Genomic DNA, 22,500 nt, shown 5'->3' with positions numbered 1-22,500 from the left:
ATAGCTGTCGTCTCAAGAGCCATACGACTCTCATCCTCCTGTTTGGCTCCTTCTCTGTGCCCAGCTGCTGGGCCACCTCACCCCGTCAGGCAAGGTGGTGGACGAGAACATCCGCAGCCTGTTCTTTGGTGACTACGCCAAGCCCGACTCGGACAGCAAGGCCTACGACGAGATCATGGACCTGAGCAGCCTGACGGCGGCCATGGAATACTACCTGGACGAGTTTAACAACGTCAGCAAGGCGCCCATGTCCCTGGTCATGTTCAAGTTCGCCATCGAGCACATCTCCCGGATCTGCCGTGTGCTCAAGCAGGACAATGGCCACCTGCTGCTGGTGGGCATCGGGGGCTCGGGACGCCAGAGCGCCACCAAGCTGGGCACTTTCATCAACGACTACGACCTGTTCCAGATCGAGCTGACCAAGAACTACAGCATGTCAGACTGGCGCGACGACCTGAAGAGGGTGATGCTTAAGGCGGGCGTCGAAGGCAGGAGCACCGTGTTCCTGTTCAGCGACAGCCAGATCAAGGACGAGGCCATGGTCGAGGACATCAACATGCTGCTCAACACGGGCGACGTCCCCAACATCTTCCCCGCCGACGAGCGGGCCGACATCATCGATAAGGCGCAGGGCATCGCCAGGATGGAGGGCAAGAAGATCGACGCCACTCCGCTGTCCATGTACAACTTCTTCATCGAGCGTGTCAAGGCCAACCTTCACATAGTGCTGGGTGTGTACTCAGGAACAATTATAATCCGATAGAACCAAGACAAAACCGTCACAATGCAATTGGTAACTTTAGTTAGTGTTTGTAGTTAGTCTGCGATCAAAGGTATTGATGGCGGGTTTTGTCTTTGGACAGCGATGAGTCCCATCGGCGACGCCTTCAGAAACCGGCTGAGGATGTTCCCATCTCTCATCAACTGCTGCACCATCGACTGGTTCCAGGCCTGGCCCAAAGACGCCCTGGAGATGGTGGCCCACAAGTTCCTGGAGGATGTGGAGCTGGAGGACGACGTTAGAATGGAGTGAGAAAACCACGACTAGCAGCAAAGACCTGTTTAAGACATATTTTATTGTGTAGAGATGACTCAGTTCTATCCTACATCTTTCTGCAAATGAGCCCCAACCACATTCCAGTTCCATGATTTTGTGTACATTAGTATAATATGACATTTGTTTGTGTTGCAGGGTGGTGGAGATGTGTAAGACCTTCCAGGAGAGCGTGAGAGAGATGTCAGAGAGGTACTTCTCCGGACTGAGGAGGCACAACTACGTCACCCCCACCTCCTACCTGGAGCTCATCCTCACCTTCAAGGCCCTGCTCCTGTCCAAGAGGAACGAGGTGGACACAGTGAGGAACCGCTACATCATTGGTCTGCAGAAGCTGGACTTTGCTGCATCTCAGGTGAGGCAGTCTTATCTAGCCTTTCTGTTTACTTAAATGTGTGATATTTGTCCCGGTATTAAGTTCATGTTACTACAGATGAGGCCCTGACGAAGCAAACACAACACACTCTCATCAGCAGTCCTTGAAGACAGGCCTAGGTCTCAGACTAGAGTAGTGAAAATAAACCTGCATTATGGGTCTTGACGCAACACAGTAGTCATATACTGACTCCATGTTGGCTCCATAGGTGTCAGTCATGCAGACGGAGCTGACGGCCCTGCAGCCGGAGCTGATCCAGACCTCCGCCGAGACAGACAAGATGATGGTGAAGATCGAAAAGGAGACCGTGGAGGTGGACGCCAAAAAAGAACTGGTGTCAGCTGATGAGAAGGTGGCCAACGACGCGGCCGCCGCAGCCAAAGCCATCAAGGTATGTGAGCACTTTCTAGCTCTTTCCAACTCTTTGAAAGCATGTGCACTGTAGCTCTCAACATACTGAAAGTCTTTATTTGGGTTGTATATCCCAGTTCGAGACTGTAGAACAGCTTGGCATTTGATTGTTCCGCCCATTGATTTGTTGCTGAAAATACGACGACATGTCAAAGTGTCTTTGAGCAAGACATTGAACCCCAAATGGCTCCCAATGAGCAGGCTAGCACCTTGCATGGCAGCCATTGGTGTGTGTATGTATGTGTGAATGGGTGAATGAGAGGCATTTATTGTAAAGCGCTTTGGATAAAAGCGCTATATAAGTGCCGTCCATTTACTATTTACCATGTTCAGGATGAGTGTGAGGGGGACCTGGCAGAGGCCATGCCTGCCCTGGAGGCTGCTCTGTCAGCTCTGGACACTCTTAAGCCCTCTGACATCACGGTGGTGAAGTCCATGCAGAACCCTCCTGGCCTGGTCAAGCTGGTCATGGAGTCCATCTGTGTCATGAAGGGCATCAAAGCTGAGAGGAAGCCTGACCCTGGCGGCTCTGGTAAGGCTTTGGATAGCATACTTATCTTTGATTGAAACTTAATTGGTAAATAGTTTAATTTCACAATCACACAATGTGCACTGTTGTGTTCCAGGTAAGATGATCGAGGACTTCTGGGGCCCTTCCAAGAAGCTTCTGGGAGACATGAAATTCTTGGAAAACCTGAAAGCTTACGACAGAGACAACATCCCCCCTGCTAACATCAAGAAGATCCGGGAGAAGTTTATCGACAACCCCGAGTTTCAGCCTTCCATCATCAAAAATGTCTCCTCTGCCTGCGAGGGCCTGTGTAAGTGGGTGAGAGCGATGGAGGTGTACGAGCGGGTGGCCAAAGTGGTAGCGCCCAAGAAGGAGAGGCTGAAAGAGGCAGAGGACGAGCTGTCCGTGCAGATGCAGATGTTGTCTGTGAAGAGAGCTGAGCTGAAGGAGGTGGAGGACAGACTTCAGGACCTTAATGACACCTTTGACGCTATGAACCACAAGAAGAAAGACCTGGAGGACAACATTGAGCTGTGCTCCCTGAAGCTTGTCAGGGCAGAGAAGCTGATTGGTGGACTGGGTGGAGAGAAGGATAGGTGGACTGAGGCGGCAAGGCTTCTTGGGATCAGGTGCAGCATTTATTTTTTTTAAACGCTGATGCAGCCTGGAGTTGAATTCAATCTCCATTCGAGGCATTGAACGTTTGTCACTAGAGGGCAAACACTAACTTGACGACTTTCTGTTGTTTTCCTCTGTCTTCAGATATACCAACCTGACAGGTGACGTGCTCCTCTCCTCTGGCACTGTGTCCTACCTGGGGGCCTTCACAGTGGACTACCGCGTGGAGTGCCAGCGAGAGTGGCACCTGCTCTGCCAGGAGAAGAAAGTGCCGTGCTCCGAGGACTTCAGCCTCAGCAACACCTTGGGCAACCAGGTATCGATCCGGGCTTGGCAGATCGCCGGACTGCCCGTCGACTCTTTCTCCACCGACAACGGCATCATCGTGTCCAACTCACGCCGCTGGCCCCTCATGATCGACCCCCAGGGCCAGGCCAACAAGTGGATTAAGAACATGGAGAAATCCAACAAGCTGGCCGTCATCAAGCTCTCAGACGGGAACTACACGAGAGCCCTGGAGAACGCCATCCAGTTCGGCACCCCGGTTCTCCTGGAGAATGTTGGTGAGGAACTAGACGCCGTACTAGAACCTGTATTGCTGAAGCAGACGTTCAAGCAGCAAGGTGTGGAGTACATGAAACTAGGAGAGAACATTGTGGAATACTCCAAAGACTTTCTCTTCTATATGACCACCAGTTTGAGGAACCCTCACTACCTTCCAGAGGTGGCTGTTAAAGTCTGCCTGCTCAACTTCATGATCACCCCTTTGGGCTTGGACGACCAGCTTCTGGGGATCGTCGCCGCCAAGGAGAAACCTGAACTGGAGGAGAAGAAGAACCAGCTCATTCTGGAAAGCGCCGCCAACAACAAGCAGCTGAAGGAGATTGAAGACAAGATCTTGCAGGTGCTCTCTTCCTCTGAGGGGAATATTCTAGAAGATGAAACGGCTATCAAGGTTTTGTCCTCCTCCAAGGTCTTGTCCGAGGAGATCTCAGAGAAGCAAAAGATCGCCAGCGTCACCGAGAAGGAGATCGACGACACCCGCATGGGCTACAGGCCCGTGGCAGTGCACTCCTCCATCTTGTTCTTCTGCATCTCGGAGCTCGCCAACATCGAGCCAATGTACCAGTATTCGCTCACCTGGTTCATCAACCTCTACCTGCAGTCCATCGCCCAGAGCTTGAAGAGTGACGACCCGTCATCGAGGATCGAGAACATCGTGGATCACTTCACCATCAGCATCTACAACAATGTGTGCCGCTCGCTCTTCGAGAAGGACAAGCTGCTCTTCTCCCTGCTGCTGACCGTGGGCATCATGCAGGGCAAGGGCCAGGTGGACGACGCCGTCTGGCGCTTCCTCTTGACGGGCGGCATTGCCCTGGACAACCCTCATCCCAACCCCGCTCCGGAGTGGCTCTCCGAGAAGTCCTGGTCTGAGATAGTCCTGGCTTCCAAGTTGCCAAACCTAGGCGGGTTCTTCGAGCACGTCCAAGACAATATCCCTAAGTGGAAGAAGATCTATGATTCGGGGAAGCCCCACGAGGAGCAGCTGCCAGACCACTGGAGGATACTGATGGGAATGGACCGCATGGTGGTACTGAGATGCTTTAGGCCGGATAAGCTGGTCCCGGCAGTGCAGGAGTTCATTGTGGACAACATGGGTCATACCTACATCGAGCCGCCCACCTTTGACCTGGCTGGGAGCTACAGCGATTCCAACTGCTGTGCCCCTCTCATCTTCGTGCTCTCTCCTGGATCGGATCCTACCGCAGGTGATGTGGCCTATGCGAGACTTGGTCTCCATTCAATCCTGCTGGCTTGCCTTTTCTGTACTTCATTATCAATTTACAGTTGAGCTTGAGTACTTACCTATCAAAGATGACTGTGTTAATCCATGCTGACTTTTCACTCAATTAATAAGTGACTGATTTTTCACTATCAACTGAATTGTCTGGAAGCCTGAAGTCTCTTAATGACAGTATTTGTATGTTTCCTCAGGTCTGCTGAAGTTTGCTGATGACCTTGGGATGGGGGGCAGTAAGACCCAGACCATCTCCCTGGGGCAAGGCCAGGGGCCCATAGCGGCCCAGATGATACATAGTGCCATCAAGGAGGGCACCTGGGTGGTGCTGCAGAACTGCCACCTGGCCACCAGCTGGATGCCGGCACTGGAGAGGATCTGCGAGGAGGTCATTACCCCAGAAAACACCAACTCCACCTTCAGGTCAGTCTGTTTTTAATTATTTTTTTTATAGCAGACAAAGGAAATTAATTTATAAATCAAGTGCGTGGACAGAAAAGAACCCACAAGGCCTATCTTTCCTTCGACAGGTTATGGTTGACCAGTTACCCGTCGGACAAGTTCCCTGTCAGTATTCTGCAGAACGGTGTGAAGATGACCAACGAGCCTCCCAAGGGAGTGAGAGCCAACCTGCTGCGCTCCTACCTCTGCCACCCCATCTCCGACCCCGCCTTCTTCTGCAGCTCCAATAAACAGGTGGTCTGGCAGAAGCTGCTGTTTGGACTCTCCTTCTTCCATGCTCTGGTACAGGAAAGGAGGACCTTCGGACCTCTGGGTTAGTTCACGACTCCCTGTGGATCTCCTCCGACTCCTTCCCTCCTTTCCTTTCTCTCAGTGGGCTCCCTGTCTTCTATTTTGTCTCCTTTTCTTGAGCTACAACATTCATTTTCTCCTCAAAGTCCAGCTGACTCAAACAAGCTATAGGCTTGCTATATTATACAAGCTATAAAAAAATACATTTTTGATTTCATTGCATCTTTAAGCTCCCTTTTCTCCTCTCCATACAGAGTGTAGTGTATCAAATGCCCTCTCCTGTGATTACCCCCATGTCTTTTAGGCCCTGTAAAACTGTAGCTCCACTGCATGTTGAATAGGTTTCCTGTTCCTGTCTTCAGGTTGGAACATCCCGTATGAGTTCAACGAGTCTGACCTGCGGATCAGTATGAGGCAGATCCAGATGTTCCTGGATGAGTACGAGGAGATCCCACTGGAGGCCCTTACCTATCTGACTGGTGAGACACTCGTCAAAGCCACACTTAATTTGATAGAGCGTGATTTATTTCAAATGCATTATAAGTTCAATAGAACCAAGAATAGAATCAAGCCGTTTATCTGCACTAAAGGAATATACCAGCATTCTTGGGTCTGTTCCTGAAATTTCTCTCACCCTTTTTACCTTCTCTAGGCCTTGTATGTATTATGTTCAGTGCGCTGTTTTTACATCATAGTTTGTATTTTTTTAACATCATAGTTTGTATTTTTTTATGAGCCCATGTGAAAGACTATGGGGGAGATAACACCTGGGAAAGACGCTAGAAACGAGACGCTAGTAAAACCATTGATTTCCTATGATACGGCGCGTCTGACTGGCGTTCCGGCGTCTTTTTCGACGGGCATCTTTCAAGCGTCTTTTCTTGCAGGCGCGTCAGTTTTGACGTGCGTTTGTAGACGCTGAATTAAAAAAAAGTTGAACTATTTTCAACTTTTGAGAGTCAGACGCGAGAAGCGCCATTTCGTCATATTTGGCCCAGGCGTTTCAAGCGTCCGTATTTCTAGCGTCTTTTCCAGGTGTGATCGCCCCCTATCTTACGTCTCGTGAATTTGTCAGACATTTATGTTTTCTGGATCAGAGTCATAATCGACCTCCGCTCTCCCCTCTCAGGGGAGTGTAACTACGGCGGCAGGGTGACCGATGACAAGGACAGGCGTCTGCTGCTGTCTCTGCTGTCCATCTTCTACAGCAGGGAGCTGATCGAGCAGGAGGGCTACCGCGTCTGTGAGGGAGACACGTACTACGTCCCAGCTCACAGTCCCTACCAGGTACCGTCACCTGTGACCCCGTCAGCCACCATAGTCAAGCAGGGATAGAGAACTGCGACCATTTCATTTGTATTGTTTGTCTTTTCGAGACCTACGTTGATTACATCCGCAACCTACCGATCAGCGCCGACCCAGGAGTGTTCGGTCTCCACAGCAACGCTGACATCACCAAGGACAACCAGGAGACCAATCAGCTGCTGGACGGGGTGCTGTTGACTCTGCCTAGGCAGACAGGGGGTGGAGCTAAGTCTCCCCAGGTTAGTGCTGGAGCTGTGTACTCCATCTTTGCGAGATCAACTTCTCCACTGCTCTGCACGTTCTGTGGATGATCTCAAATCTATCAAATCGTAAATTTGTACGGCGCATTTCATACACAGAGGCAACACAAGGCATAAGTCCCACCCCTACTTATTCCAGAGAAATGATATGACTGTGTGATTCCTCTGAACAAGCCCTAGGCTCACAGAATTGTACACAAATGTGCATAATAGTTTCAAATCTTTGCTGCTTGACTAAAGGGTTTGGTCAACTTTGTGTATGTTTTCTTTTGTATGTGTCAGGAAGTGGTAGATGAACTCGCAGCAGACATCCTCTCCAAGCTGCCAGCAGACTTTGACATAGAAATGGTGATGATAAAATACCCGGTGATGTATGAGGAGTCTATGAACACGGTACTGAGGCAGGAACTGATTCGCTTCAACAGGTAACCACTCCTATTCACGACAGGGACGGGGCCAGGGAATATGTATAAATGCATAACAGTGTTGCATACTGTAACTACAATTTCATACCTTTTTTGTTCAAAATGATTTACAGATAGTTATTTTGTATATTTGGACTCCATAGTTATAATTGTTATAACTCCAGTTATAGCTGTTTGTTTCGCATCCCCTCAGGCTAACGCAGGTGGTGCGCGTCAGCCTGGTGAATATCGGGAAGGCTCTAAAGGGCCAGGTGGTGATGTCGGCTGAGCTGGAGAACGTTTTTAACAGCATGCTGGTGGGCAAGGTGCCTGCAGTGTGGGCAGCCAAGTCCTACCCGTCCCTCAAGCCACTGGGCAGCTACGTGGCTGACCTCTTAGCCAGGCTGCAGTTCTTAGAGGCAAGTCACCTTCAGGAGAATGAGAGGGTCCTAATAATAAAGAAAATAGAATGTATACCGTAACGATTCAAATACAGGCTCTGAGAAAGTTGCGTCGAGCTCAGGACACACTGGTGACCTCACAAATATTACGTGTGTGTTGGGAAGTCTAATATGTGTATGATGGGTCGTCCGACAGGACTGGATAGACAACGGGCCACCTCCAGTCTTCTGGCTCTCTGGATTCTACTTCACCCAGTCCTTCCTTACTGGAGTGTCCCAGAACTTCGCCAGGAAGTACACTGTGCCCATTGACTTTATCGGCTTTGAATTTGAGGTAAGTAGTCAGGGTAGACCTAGTTTTCTGTGGAGCGGGCGGGCGTCTCATTTCCCCCTCCTGCACTAGGTGACCAGGCAGGAGACCCACATGGAGGAGAAGCCAGAGGACGGGGCCTATGTCCGCGGGCTCTTCCTCGAGGGGGCTCGCTGGGACAGGGAGAAGATGGTCATCGGAGAGTCCCTCCCCAAGATCCTCTTTGATCCCCTGCCCATCATCTGGCTCAGGCCCGGAGAGATGTCCACGTTCCTGCACGAGAACATCTACGTGTGCCCGGTGTACAAGACCAGCGCCCGTAGAGGCACCCTGTCCACCACGGGCCACTCCACCAACTACGTCCTGCCCATCGAGCTGCCCTCGGACCGGCCGCAGAAGCACTGGATCAACCGTGGGGTGGCGTGTCTGTGCCAGCTGGACGATTAAGAACACCTCAGAGATCCCAGAGGCTGATTTATGGCAGAATACCAGCGGACTCCCTCCGTTCAAGAACTATTAAACATACTGTATGCAGTGTATGTTTTGTTTTTTCTTGTCGTTTGCAAAGTTTACACATACCTGTAGATTCACTTACCGAATCTGTTTACGTGGTTGAAGAAATAATAGGTGTTTGAGTGTGTGTCTGAGACTGTTCCCTGCTTGACTTATCTGCAGTAAGAGACTCACTGATTGTAATAATATGGGTTGTTTTGTGTTGATCAACTGAAAGTAGCAGGGAAAATCATATGATGTATGAATATGCACTCGAATGCACTTTATTCAGGATCTATTGAAAAATGTATCTATTGTATTTTTCTACTATTAATATTTTTCTACTGGACTTCTAGATTTCACCTGAATCTGTTGTTATTCATTGAAAGAATGAACACAGAAGGGGTGTTAAAAAATCTTTAATACATGTAGTAATAAATATTTTTCAAATGATGGCTGTTAATCATAAAATAGACTACTGACATCAACTTCATAAAATCTTTCATGAATGACATGCTAGTATGGTATAGTATCCTTTGGTTATAAATGTTTGTTGCCTTAAACTAATACCCAATTATAATATTTAATGATCGTTTGCCGCAGTTCTTTGAAGCACTGTTTTTTCCTGTTAAGTGTATGCATTATGTGTTTTTTTCTCTTCACTGGGATTTTATTACAGACCATCACCTCTGCACATTCACAACGAAATACAAATAAATCTACAGTAAAAGACGAATGGTGACAGTTCCACATTAACCATCAGGGTGCTTAAGATCCAGATGTCAGTTTCCCTTCATCTGCCTACCTTGAGCATCTCCTTCCTGTGCCACTCAGATATCTACCGTAGTGTGGAATTCTACATCTGCTGTGTGTACTGACCCTGGGCAGAGCAACACAGGGTCACAGTGATGCCCTGACCCCAGGTCGTGCATGGTACCTTTGTTTCCGAGTGGCGAGCGTCAGATGGCAGCGGAGCAGCCAGGGCCTCCTGCTCTTCCCTGGCGTCCAGCCCAGGGGGGATGAACGTGTAAGAGCCTCGCATGTAGGGGTGACGCCACCACCTGGACATCAGGACTTGGGTGGGCTCCGGGACCGACCAGGGAGTGAAGGCTCTGAGCAACCTGCCAACGGTCAAAACGCTCTGTGTTATTCACACAGGCCAATAGGGGGCGCACTGGCTCCACTCAAAACCTTACGCCTCACTTTTGAGTATTGGGTTTGAAGGAAGTCATAAAGTGCATTCGCTGTGTTATTTTCATAATCACATCTGGACACTGTTAGAGAAGCAGTACAAGAAAGCAGGTGATCATTGTCACAACTGACATTGTAAAGAGGAACAGATCCAGGCTGATCCTCTTTACAGGGAAACAGCATTAGGTAGCAGTTTATATCAGAAAGTAGGCCTACCAGACAGGAAGCACACAAAGTAGGCCTACCAGACAGGAAGCACATATACAGTAGCATCATATCTGTGACAGAGTCTCAGGAAAGCACCAAACCAAGAACATGTGTTCACTAGAGGCTGACACGGGAATGGATTTTGACTCCGCTCCCTCCCACTCCCACAGAAATAATCCCATTCCTTCTCAATCCCGAGTGAGAGTTTAAAAAAAAAAAAATCCCACTCCCACAGAAGACTGATCCCATCCTGTCCCAATCCCGAGCCAAACTTCCCACTCCCATCCCTTTTTACTCCCACCCAATCGTGCTCCGTTTTGGTCCGACTCTTTCCCTCATCCCTGGTGAGAACACTGTCAAACAGCTGGCTCAGGGAGGGGTCCGCCCTCTACTCCACCATCAGGTCACTGACAAGAGAACCAGGAATAGCCGCAGACAATTCCCCGCTCCCCTCTGTTCCCCCCCATGTTCAGGCACAGGCTGAGCTTCAGGCGCTGCACGACTCATGGCGCGTGTCACCCATGGATGTATTAGGTGTCACCGCACAAGCTGTAAACACACCAGGGAAACACTGAGAACTCCCATCTGAGTTCCCGGCAACAGAATGTGAGGACGTTACAACGGGAGGCGGTGGACCATCGGTGCACACACACACGGTCGGCTACCAGCCAGATCGTTTCCCAAAAATGAGGTCCACGCCCTTGATTAGGGTTGTGGATGGGCATCTTGAAAAATAATTCAAAAACATAAACTCCTCAGTTTAACATGTTTTTTAATGATTTTTCAAGATGCCCATCCACATCCATTGTATGACCAAAACGGTGGTAGAGCAATTATCAACTTTCTCGAAAATGCTAGCTTTGTCAACGTTTTGATCTGAACCATTGTATATGATCATAAGTAACCTTAAAACAGGGATAAACATGCATTTTCCCTTTACTACTCCTTTAAGGCTCTTAAGGATTAATTTCTGAACATGATTTGACTCTCATTCTATCAAGGTCTTTGGTTCTTAGGCCTATATATAAATTGACTGCACTTATATAGCAAAACCTCTCATTCACCAATTCAGACAGATTCACACACCGATGGCGGCAGCTGTAATCTAATGTAAGGTGCTAGCCTGCTCATTGGGAGCAAGTTGGGGTTCAGTGTCTTGCCCAAGGACACTTCGACATGTGGACAGGAGCCAGGATTCGAACTGCCGATTGGACGACCTGCTCTATCTCCTGAGCTACAGCCACCCCGGAAAGTTACAGGCACACATAAAAATAGATAAAATGGACATAAAAGCAGGGAAATTAGATGTTAGATAAAACAATTAAAAGAAGAAACAACATTTAAAAAGCTTGAATCACAATAGTCTACACCTACATCGTGTGAGTTTGGTGGAGGAATGTGCGGTCCCTTCCAATACATCCATGCTTCCAATGCTCTTCTTGCTTTGACCAGCACCCCCCCCCTCTGCACGAGTGTTCCCTATCGCACGTGTGTGAAACACGCACAGGCCCCCTCTTCCCAATGTATCCGTTTGTGCGACTCCGGTACTGTGTTTCTCAGCCGGTATGTGTCAGCAGAACATAGACGAACTCTAGCGGCGGCTACTGTAATGCCCACCGTGCAGGTGGAATATATATTTAGCTATTGCTTCAGTAGGCTATCACTAATTGTTTCTCAAATTATCAGTGCCAAACAAGCATTAAGCCAGAGAGGGGTCTATGGGGAAGTAGTCCATGACCTTCTGTAAATGGATTTAAACTTAATGCAAACTATCCTAGACGGAGCATTGACCACATGACTTGTATCTAACTATTAATTGATCAGAGCAGGTCAGAGCAGCTGCTGCAGGACCGGGTAACGCTGCGACGGACAGTGGGAGGACACGTCTGCCCTAGCCTACTATACTAGTATACTACTGCCCAAGCACTCAGCTTCCATCCAGGCTACGGTCCGCACCGCAAACCATCAGGACACCGGGAGAGCACACAGGCTGTGTTATCGTCCGTCCACCCTGTCCTTTTTTGTACAGCATTTCCAAAGCCAGTCTTCAGGATGATGCCCACCATTCAGACGACGATCGATTACAATAACTGCTACATGCAGGGGCAGGATTATACCGTGCAGGAGGACGAGTGGGACAGGGACCTGCTCCTGGACCCCGCCTGGGAGAAACAGCAGCGGAAGGTCGGACTGTCACATTATTGATGTGTTTAAAAATCACTATCTGGCTATAGGCTATGATTTCTAGTTTTGAGCAGGTTAAATATGTTCATCTATTTGCAGCAGAATATTGAGATTGCCTATAATTGTCTATAATAGACCTAAGCTAATATGGCCTAATATTAACATTTATTTATGTTTCTATTGGCAGAAGATTATATAGGCTATCATCTTTTAGTAGCTCTCACTGTCATATTTTGAGTAGACTTATAGATTCAAACATTAGACTGATCCATTTACATTTAAATCATTAGGCCTGTGTTGGTGGTTCAGTCATATGCACAAAATGTTAGTCTAGTTGGAGGACAGTAGTTGTCCCAGTGCAGTTTTGGATTTGGTAGCCTACTGTTGGAGCTAGCAGTGCCAACACTGAAGTATAATAGCCTATGATATCACTTAAGTGCACACCAGCCAACAATAGCACTCAACAATGACCGGCCCTCAGCACCATTCTTCTGGTGTGAATGCCATGAAGATAGTCGACAGATGTCCTGAAGCAAACACTAAAAGACTTTGGCTCAGGATGGATGGTACTCCTAATTTTAACCGAGGGACAAAGAGACATAGATAGGTATCCAGAGTTGGACCAGCTTTTGTCCTTGGTTGGGGACTTTGTTGAGAAAAAATACACAAAGTAAATGTCAGTTTGATTTTTGCCGTCTGCCCTCAACCTGATCAATCAATCAGGCTACTCAATGTAAATAACCGAGATATCAGTGATAGCTCCTCACTAAATGTACAGTTATAGGCATACTGTACTGTGATGATGTGTAAGCAGTTGTCTTGTCCCTTACAGTAGCCTATGTCCTGCTAGACAGTAACCACATAGAGAAACTACTGTATGCTAAACTAGGGTGGTACCATGGCCCCAGTCCCCAGTTCCATGGCAGGATCTTGGCCCTGTGTCCTTCGGGTGATTTATCCAAGCACACCTGCCAGGCTGCTGCCCACAATTGTGTCAAAAGGATCAGTGTCTTTTATCCATTGTAGCCTAGATTAAATCAATAGAGTGATTATTACTTCTTCTGGCTGACAGACTCTCTGGCAATATGATGAAACCTGTGATGGTGCTTTGACAGAACAATCAGATTTTATATTTAGCTGGCCTAAATGTTCCCATCCATAGCAAGTGTAGCTTTAGAGAGTGAACAGGAAACAGTGTTCGCACGGTTCTGCCTGTTTTACTGTGTGTATTCACTGTACTGTGTATATTAACTTGGTTTTATTTGACACAATAAATAGGCCTAGTGGAAACCATAGCGCACCTTCGTATTCACTTCCCAAACAAACTTTTCAAATACTGAGTATTTTGCGTTGGGATTGTTGCAATGGCAAACCATACATTTGTGAAGTGTCGGTTATCTAAGACTCAGAACCAAGCAGTTTATGGAAACCAGGCCCCTGGAGGGTCAGTCAAAGACCCACAGGACTGTGCCCATTAATCAGACAATCACACAATCTCTCTGCATTATTTGGGGCGTCCATATGACCGAGGTGGCACAGATAGTCTTCATACTCAGTGGAATATAGCAGACCGGGTTGTTTGGTCGAGTCCCTGTGTCGAGCAGCGGCTTCCTGCGAGGATGGGGTGAGAGGTCAGAGCGGCGGACCACATCAAAGGCTGCTTTTAGACTCTGAAAGGCAATCCAGCCATTTCTGTGGGACTACCTAGCCCCGCTGTCAGTCTGCCCTCCCTGCCTGTCTGGGACTGGCAAGGTCTGTCTCTCCCCCGTCTGCTGACATGCCTCCGTGGCCTCCCTGACCTCACCTTCCACCCCCCAGTCTCCCCGCCCCCCCCCCCCCCCGCCCGCTTGCACCAGGGTCAATTTTACAAGGCGAGGCAGTCGAATTTCATCACGGGCCGCAATTTATGAGCCTGGAAGGAGTTTGTCGCGGTTGCCATTGACGCAACAAATGTCCTTTGCGTTGGCATGAGGCACCGTGTTGGGAGCTTTTGTTTGAGTCCGAATAATAAATCCGGCCCGGGCATGAAAACAAGCTTACAATAATTCTACTGGCACTCAGGTCCACCCTGCCAGCCAAGCACAGGGCATAATAGCTCATTAATGACATTCACAACGATAGTAGATGCAAATGTGGAAAATACATATATCAGATAGTAGCCTACCTAGGCAACACGTCAGTGGATCACCTATGTTAATCAGCTGTGCTCGAGGAAAAGCTTTGTTCAAAGCGAATCAAAATGTATCATCGCTCTCAGAAAAAAAGTGCTGCGTAGAACTCAACAAAAATCTTTATTTATCACACACATTTGTACATAGGGGAACCATTTGTAAAAATAAATAAATACAATTCCAGCAGATAGAGCCCCTATCAGAGCAGATGGAACCACTGACCACCTGTAAAGGTCCAAACTATTGAGTAGCCTAGCCTCCAAACACCTTTTCTTCTGACATGTGTCTGTCTTCTTCGCTCAGACCTTTACCGCATGGTGCAACTCCCACCTGAGGAAAGCCGGGACCCAGATAGAGAACATCGAGGACGACTTCAGAAATGGCCTCAAGCTCATGCTACTCCTGGAGGTCATCTCAGGTGTGTTCTCATTCTGAGGCTGCTACCTTGTTAGCATGGTGTACTTATACTCACTGTCAATTGTATGGTGATTTACTATGCATTTAAATAAAGTTTGATTTTGATTTGATTTTGGTTTTATTTGATTCCTCTACCTGACTTTGTGATTATTGTGAGTTATTAAAATCCTTTGAGAACCTGAGTGTGACGTCTTACCTGTTCTGGTCCGCCTATTTCTCCAGGCGAGAGACTTCCCAAGCCCGACCGAGGGAAGATGCGCTTCCACAAGATAGCCAACGTCAACAAAGCGCTGGAGTACATCACCAGCAAAGGGGTCAAGCTGGTCTCCATCGGAGCGGAAGGTACCGGAGGTCATGGGCGTGTCACGCTCACGTGTGTGAATGCTCTGTGAGGGGGGTCTCACCTAGTCAAACGAGTGACGCTGAGGCAACGCTCAGGTTTGGTTGAGGTGTAACGGATTGTGAGATAGTGTGGTCAGACTGGTTCACCAGCGTCACGTCACTGACCCGTCTGTCTGTCCTGCAGAAATTGTGGATGGTAATGTGAAGATGACCCTGGGTATGATCTGGACCATAATCCTCCGCTTCGCCATCCAAGACATCTCTGTGGAGGGTAGGAGAAGAACCACTTCGCTGCTAGAGTTCGACATACAGTATAGTACAGTAGACAACGGCGTAGACTTTTACGGGAGCAATTGATGTAATTGATGACAATAGCATTCTTCCTCATGTGTCAGTAGATGCACACTTCACACTAGTCTTTATAGACATTGTGTTTTCTGCATTCCTTTAGAAACTTCTGCCAAGGAGGGTCTTCTTCTGTGGTGCCAGAGAAAGACTGCCCCCTACAGGAATGTCAATGTCCAAAACTTCCACGTCAGGTGAGTTGGAGGGCTGAGATTTACAGTATAATGGCCTCATAGACAATGCTGATCTACTTGATCTTTTACAATAGAAAAGGCAAGCATTTTCCAATCATAGATGAAATTCTTGAAGGTACTGGGAATAATTGGTTCTCTGTATCCCTTCATTCCCATGGCTTGACAAGAAACAAGATCACTCAGCATTTTATCCTGAGTGAGTTCCAGGTCAAATACTGCCTAGACTGGCTCTTTGAAATTGGGATTTAAAATCACTATTTCACTGTAGCATTCATTAGTGCTGACGATATCTGATTCACTGGTACGGCCTCCCTCCCTCCCTGTCTTCCTAGCCTGATCAATGGACATTGATTGTAGCTTGGGAAAGCACTACCTTGGATTGAGTGCTTTATGGGGGAGGTCTATTACTCTACTGTACAGTATATCAACAGGATTCAGTTTGAATAACCGTGTGGCTCATATAGAGAGTCAAGTCATCGGTCCCCACAGACCACACCTTTATCATGTCTTTGAATTTCGATTCGCGTCTTCGGTTGCGTCTCTGTCTGTCAGACTCCCTAAGACACCTCCCATCATCCCAGTGCTGTGATGTAACACAACGACTCTCTTCCTGTTTGTGAAGCTGGAAGGACGGCCTGGCGATCTGTGCCCTGATACACAGACACCGCCCCGACCTCATAGACTTCGCCAAGCTCAACAAGGTCTCCACTCTGCACAGATGCATGATGGTCCCTAGGCCTGGCCTGATGTGTACTGAAGCGCATGGGAGGTGTGCTCCCCATACTAACACAGACAGATAAGATAGGTTTGCCAACACAAACAACGCGTTGCGCTGCTGTCCGGTCAAAACCTTATATCTTTTTCACCAATTTCTGTGTTTTTGAACATAAAATCACATGAGATGACGTTGAATTGGTTCCAGGGCTGGGAGGTGTTCAGAGGTTGTAAACGGGTAGTCCCAGCTTTCAACTGAGGGTAAAAAAAACAAACACTAAATGGAGATATGAGGCTTTGACCCAACGGCGGCGAGGTGAGTGAACTATCAACGCCGTCAGTAACGTCTCTCTCTGGGGAGAGCTGTGAGTGGGGAGGGGGGGTGGGGTAGGGTGGGGGGGGGGTTCTGGGAGGAGCGGGGAGGGGGCTGTGAGGTGGCCGTGGGGCGACTACGTCGGGGGGCTAGAATAGCCTTGTGAAAGGGGAACCAGATCCGAGAAGATCCCGGGGTTTAACGATGTCGTGACCGGCAGCTCTGTGGCCCGCTAACCTGGCCTGCTGCTCCTCACCCCGTGACCTCCTCCTCCATCCACCCGCTTGCTTCCTCCTCCTCCTGCTCTGGCCTCCTCCGACCCCCCTCCCGCCGCCACCCCCCCTGGAAACTGCCTCCTCCCCCTCCCCTGGCCTGCTACTGTACCAGAGGAGCAGAGATCAAAGCTTTAAAACTAACACCTCAGACATAACCGCTCTAGATTAATGTTAACCCCGCAGTGAGAACCATACAGTAGATACACAATGAAGCCAGGCAATGTGTGTGTGTGCGTGTGTGTGTGTGCGTGTGTCTCAGTCAGCCTGAGTCAACCTGACCTGACCTTTTGGGTGTAGAGTGTGTTAATGTGTCGCCCAATCAGTTTACTCGTTACTCTGCACTCTCGCAATACATGTGCTTACTGTATGTTCCTAACCACTTTAGCAGAGCGCTCGGAGTAACCAACCCCCTGGTTGTAGCGTTCTGGTGTGTTGTGTAGCAGTACGCTCACTCAAAACCCCGTTCACAACAGTCCTAAAAAGGTAGTATGTAGCACGCGAGATAATGACGAAGCGATTGCGCTTTGTGTGTGCTGTAGGACGACCCCGTGGGTAACCTGAACCTTGCCTTTGACGTGGCAGAGAAGCACCTGGACATCCCCAAGATGCTGGACGCTGAAGGTAAGCCGGCGACTCCGATGGGCGAAATAAAGCTTTGGTTGAATTTCAGTTGATTTTAAGCTGGGTCAGACGGCGTCGCTTCGACTGGATGTCCTTCTAACTTCTCATCTCTCCTTCATCCCATCCATCCCTCCTTCCCTTAGATATCATCAACACCCCCAAGCCGGACGAGAGAGCCATCATGACCTACGTGTCCTGCTTCTATCACGCCTTCGCCGGAGCAGAGCAGGTATGACCGCGTCCGCCTTGCCCCGGAACTGACTTAGAGAACTCACTTAAAGCCTCGGATACACTAGAAGACTTTAGTATACACTAGACGACTGGCTTCTGCTGATTTATGTATGACGACTGAAAAACTGGGTATCACACATTTAACGACTGGACGAGTTTACACTACACGATTGCGTCCAGAATCTGCTAAAAAATATCAAACATGTTTGACATGCTCCGACTCGCTCCGACTCGGATCGGGAGAAGTCTGTTCTCATCATACACTTGCCGATTTTAAATCTGTACCCCTCTCATACACTTACAGATTTCTGTGCCAAATTGCCACTCCGACTACCCCCAACTAGTGCAGACTGCTGCTGACTAGGACAGACTCGGCAGGATTGTGAATCGTGTATAAAATCGGGCATAATATCTTGTAGCGTATCCTCAGCTTAAGAGTGAAACTCACACCTGGAGTTAGCAGGAGGGAGATGAGGTGACGCCATGTCTTGCCCTCAGGCGGAGACGGCGGCCAACCGTATCTGCAAGGTGCTGGGGGTCAACCAGGAGAACGAGAGTCTGATGGAGGAGTACGAGAAGCTGGCCAGTGAGGTAACCGCCGCCGCAACACACATATACAGTAGCTCTATCGGGGGAAAAGTTACACCCCCGTACTGCTGCAATACAGGAAAATAAACTGCTATGGCTTAGATGCAAAGGCGCGGTCAAAGGTGAATTCCGATGTCCGGATTGCTGGATTGGTTGGTGCGGTCGGCGTGGGTCCATCCCATGTTGGTTAACAATCCCCCCCCCACACACACACCCTAGCTGTTGGAGTGGATCCGCCGTATGGCCCCCTGGCTGGAGAACCGATCCCCGGAGCAGACCATGGCTGCCATGAGGAAGAAGCTGGAGGACTTCCGGGACTACCGCCGCCAGCACAAGCCGCCCAAGGTGCAGGAGAAGTGCCAGCTGGAGATCAGCTTCAACACCCTGCAGACCAAGCTGCGCATCAGCAACCGGCCCGCCTTCATGCCCTCCGAGGGCAAGATGGTGGCGGTGAGTGGCGGGGTCCTTCGCGCGCGGGGGGGAGGGGGGGGGGGGGCACGTTACGGCACGGTATGAAACGAGCTTCCTTCAACCCGTGGTGCCGTTGGTTTTTAGGACATCACCAGCGCGTGGCAGGGTCTGGAGCAGGCGGAGAAGGGCTACGAGGAGTGGCTGCTCTCGGAGATTCGGAGGCTGGAACGCCTGGAGCACCTGGCTGAGAAGTTCCGGCAGAAGGTCACCACGCACGAGGAGTGGTCTGTAGGTGAGGGGGACCCGGAGTCACCGTAACGCGCGCGCGCGCGCACGCACACACACACACACACACACAAATCGAGAGTTTAACATGTTTTTGAAAGATTTTTCAAGGTGCCCACCCACATCCATTGTATGACCAAAACGGTGGTAGAGAAATTATCAGACTTTCTCAAAAGTGCTAGTTTTGTCAACGTTTGATCTGAACCATTGTATACGATCATAAGTAACCTTAAAACAGGGATAAACATGCATTTTCCCTTTACTACTCCTTTAAGAGAACCTCATGAAAAACCCTCCATAGACCTTGTAGTAGGGTTGTGTAGTAGTTGTGACAGCCTTTGAAACCATTTTTTCATGTGTACCTGTATGGCTGTGTGTGTGTGTGTGTGTGTGTGTGTGTGTGTGTGTGTGTGTGTGTGTGTTGCCCTGTAGGTAAGGACCGTATCCTGAAGCGTAAGGACTATGAGTCAGCCTCTCTGACCGAGGTGAGAGCTCTACTGAGGAAACACGAGGCGTTCGAGAGCGACCTGGCAGCTCACCAGGACCGCGTGGAGCAGATCGCCGCCATCGCTCAGGAACTCAAGTAAGACACGACAGAGAGAGAGAGAGAGAGAGAGAGAGAGAGAGAGAGAGAAAGAGAGAGAGATAAATGAGGGTAGAGTAGGGTGTGGTGGAGAGATTGGAGAGAGGAGAGATTTGGAGCTTATTGTTGCCATTTCACAGGGACTCAATTATGTCAGGAGGGGTAGGGAGAGGGAGAGAGGGATGAGGGGAAGGAGGGATGAGGGGAGGGGGGGATGGGGGGGAAGGAGAGATGGGAGGGAGAGCTCGGAGGCTTGGGGCAGATAGTTACAAAGTAGCGCGTTCTAACTCAGCTCATGATACTGTAGACGCCAGGCACTAAGAATCTGACCTGACTGTTATGTTATGTTATGTTATTTTTATTTATAATGCACCCCCCAACCAACTGTTACATCAGCCCGGGGCGCAGACAAACAAACAAGAACAGAGGACTGCAGAGACACAAAATAGTCTAGATTGCCCTGACTGATTGCCCCAGATTGCCATTGACTGCCCTATACATTCTGAGATTCTTAACTTTGGGTTCCAAGGAGTTTCTCTGTAGCTGTTGTGGTGTAGGGACTCCCTCTAGTGGCGAAGGAGTGTCAGGAACAAGCACCTGAAAGAATGAAGGGGATTAGATGCTATAGAAACACAATCCCCACTGACCTTGATTATTACAAGATGGTGGTTTTCATAGTTTGGCAAATCTATCAGATATTTGAGGGGAAAAAAAGTAAATAGTAGAAAAAACACATTTTATATTTGTAATGATAAAGAGTCCATGTCAGTTTGGTAACCAGGTCTTGGATAGGATGCTGTCAGGTCAAGTAAAGGTGGACACACAGAAGGCACAGGTCACTCTTGGGCCTCTGTTTCACATTGTTCTAAATGTGGTTTATATTTTTGGCTGAGCACCTGTCAGATTCCCTCTGCAAGGGTGTGTGTGTGTGTGTGTGTGTGTGTGTGTGTGTGTGCTTACATCCTCATCTGTGTATGTGTGTGTGTGTGTGTGCTTGCATCCTCGTCTGTGTGTGTGTGCGCGTGTGTGTGTGTGTGCGTGTGTGTGTGTGTGTGTGTGTGTGTGTGCGAGCATGTGTGTGTATGTATATGCTAAACAGTGGGGTGATCGTATGTGACCTGTCTGTCCCCTCAGCCAGCGTGTCTTTGTTCCCTCTTCTATTTGTGGACGCCCTGTCCTGGACTGTGGGCCAACCTGCGTTCTTCACGTGGCAGAGTTGAAGGACACCAACGTCATTCAGGAGGACACTGTCCTGTCATCACCCAGCAAGCCTGGCTCTGCTCTGGTTAATGGCACTGTTGGCTACAAAATTACAAGTTAGGCTTTTAGCAGACATCCATTATTCAAAGCGACTGCCAAAAAAGTACATAAAGAATTACTGTGACTATGTCATGTCATGACTATGTCATGAATTATGTTCTAACTGTGACGGCAGGTCGATACCTAGTTGTGACAAATCAGACTGATTTAATCAGTTATGACTGAAGATGGTTTATGACAGCTTATCTCACTCAATCTCTGTCCTTCAGTTGATATTCTTTCGGTCAGGATTTTTTTTCCAGGAGTGGTGTTGTCGTTTTAGCACAGACAGGCTATTCCCCTGTTTCCACCGGTTCACACTGACCTGATGAAACGGTGCCATCCTATTGGCTGCTCCACATACAGGGAGATAAGATAGCGAGCCTGACCTTTGGCTTACTCTTCATGATCAGGTGATCGGACAGACGTGTGAAGTCATTGTATAGAGGCAGACATCGCCAGCCGATCAGCTCAGAGGCATGTCAGGTCACAGAGACAGACATTGCTAGCCGATCAGATGTATAATGTAGGCCTATAATCTCTATGGGGACAGACCTTTCTAATCGCTAGGAGTACCACCACCGGTATGACTGTGTCTGAATGAATACTGGACTCTGTAAAGCGCTCTGGGTATCATATAAATCCAACTTGATTGATTGATTGATCCCATCCCTCTCTTCCTTACCTGCCCCCCCCCCCCTCCCCCCAGTGAGCTGGACTACTATGACGCCGCCTCCATCAACGAGCGCTGCCAGGCCATCTGCGACCAGTGGGACAGCCTGGGGACACTCACGCAGAAGAGGAGGGAGAACCTGGAGGTAGAGATCAGACAGAGGGGTCAGAGAGGGTCGTACTGGGCGGAGGTCTACACCACCAGCAGGGGCTCATCCAGACCAAGAAGTGAAGCGATCCCCTTTAAAGCCTAAACAAAATCACTAAACGACCACACTGTCTTATCTGTCCTGTGTCGTCTAGAGGACGGAGAAGCTGCTGGACACCATCGACCAGCTGTTCCTGGAGTTTGCGAAGAGGTCAGCCCCCTTCAACAACTGGATGGAGGGAGCCATGGAGGACCTGCAGGACATGTTCATAGTTCACAGCGTGGACGAGATTCAGGTAGAGACACTGTGGATGAGGATGAGTGGATGAGTTCATAGTCCAAAACTCCAAACTACTTTGTATCCAAGCTGGATATAGAGTTTTTAGTAATAGCACATATACTATACAATACATATGCTATATAAATGGTAATTACAATTAGAAGTCAGACAGCTGGCATGTACAAATGTAAATACTAGCTCTTCCTAGCAAAGTGGCTAAATGCCCTTGTCTGATGATGCTAACGCTATCGTTGTCTGATGATGCTAACGCTATCGTTGTCTGATGATGCTGACGCTATCGTTGTCTGATGATGCTAACGCTATCGTTGTCTG

General features: G+C 48.9%; 2 protein-coding genes across 3 annotated transcripts in view; both read left to right on the top strand.

The window, feature by feature from the left end:
- The window catches only part of dnah3 (dynein axonemal heavy chain 3), a gene marked incomplete at both ends in the record, with an annotated part of 25,781 nt that extends 17,130 nt beyond the window's left edge, over positions 1-8,651 (top strand). Inside the window, 16 exons of the mRNA XM_084459857.1 lie at positions 65-731; positions 864-1,029; positions 1,193-1,409; positions 1,639-1,821; positions 2,175-2,373; positions 2,468-2,981; positions 3,115-4,742; positions 4,969-5,194; positions 5,302-5,546; positions 5,887-6,003; positions 6,654-6,811; positions 6,901-7,068; positions 7,372-7,514; positions 7,708-7,912; positions 8,091-8,228; positions 8,298-8,651. Of these exons, the coding sequence (XP_084315983.1) occupies positions 65-731; positions 864-1,029; positions 1,193-1,409; positions 1,639-1,821; positions 2,175-2,373; positions 2,468-2,981; positions 3,115-4,742; positions 4,969-5,194; positions 5,302-5,546; positions 5,887-6,003; positions 6,654-6,811; positions 6,901-7,068; positions 7,372-7,514; positions 7,708-7,912; positions 8,091-8,228; positions 8,298-8,651 (5,328 nt within the window). The remainder of the gene's footprint in view (positions 1-64; positions 732-863; positions 1,030-1,192; positions 1,410-1,638; positions 1,822-2,174; positions 2,374-2,467; positions 2,982-3,114; positions 4,743-4,968; positions 5,195-5,301; positions 5,547-5,886; positions 6,004-6,653; positions 6,812-6,900; positions 7,069-7,371; positions 7,515-7,707; positions 7,913-8,090; positions 8,229-8,297) is intronic.
- Positions 8,652-12,206: 3,555 nt separating this feature from the next.
- The window catches only part of LOC311326766 (alpha-actinin-2), a gene marked incomplete at its 3' end in the record, with an annotated part of 14,583 nt that continues 4,289 nt past the window's right edge, over positions 12,207-22,500 (top strand). Inside the window, exons 1-14 of one of the 2 annotated variants that reach the window (XM_084459721.1) lie at positions 12,207-12,278; positions 14,753-14,867; positions 15,089-15,208; positions 15,393-15,479; positions 15,660-15,747; positions 16,370-16,448; positions 17,589-17,670; positions 17,814-17,899; positions 18,400-18,492; positions 18,709-18,939; positions 19,045-19,192; positions 19,618-19,768; positions 21,777-21,885; positions 22,043-22,183. In XM_084459721.1, the coding sequence (XP_084315847.1) occupies positions 14,843-14,867; positions 15,089-15,208; positions 15,393-15,479; positions 15,660-15,747; positions 16,370-16,448; positions 17,589-17,670; positions 17,814-17,899; positions 18,400-18,492; positions 18,709-18,939; positions 19,045-19,192; positions 19,618-19,768; positions 21,777-21,885; positions 22,043-22,183 (1,440 nt within the window). In that variant the 5' untranslated portion in view covers positions 12,207-12,278; positions 14,753-14,842. The remainder of the gene's footprint in view (positions 12,279-14,752; positions 14,868-15,088; positions 15,209-15,392; positions 15,480-15,659; positions 15,748-16,369; positions 16,449-17,588; positions 17,671-17,813; positions 17,900-18,399; positions 18,493-18,708; positions 18,940-19,044; positions 19,193-19,617; positions 19,769-21,776; positions 21,886-22,042; positions 22,184-22,500) is intronic. The other variant, XM_084459722.1, reaches the window with a different exon arrangement.

This window comes from Borostomias antarcticus (assembly GCF_949987555.1).
Source record: "Borostomias antarcticus genome assembly, chromosome: 29".
Classification (NCBI taxonomy): Eukaryota; Metazoa; Chordata; class Actinopteri; order Stomiiformes; family Stomiidae; genus Borostomias; species Borostomias antarcticus.
This window is presented reverse-complemented; position numbering and strand designations above follow the sequence as displayed.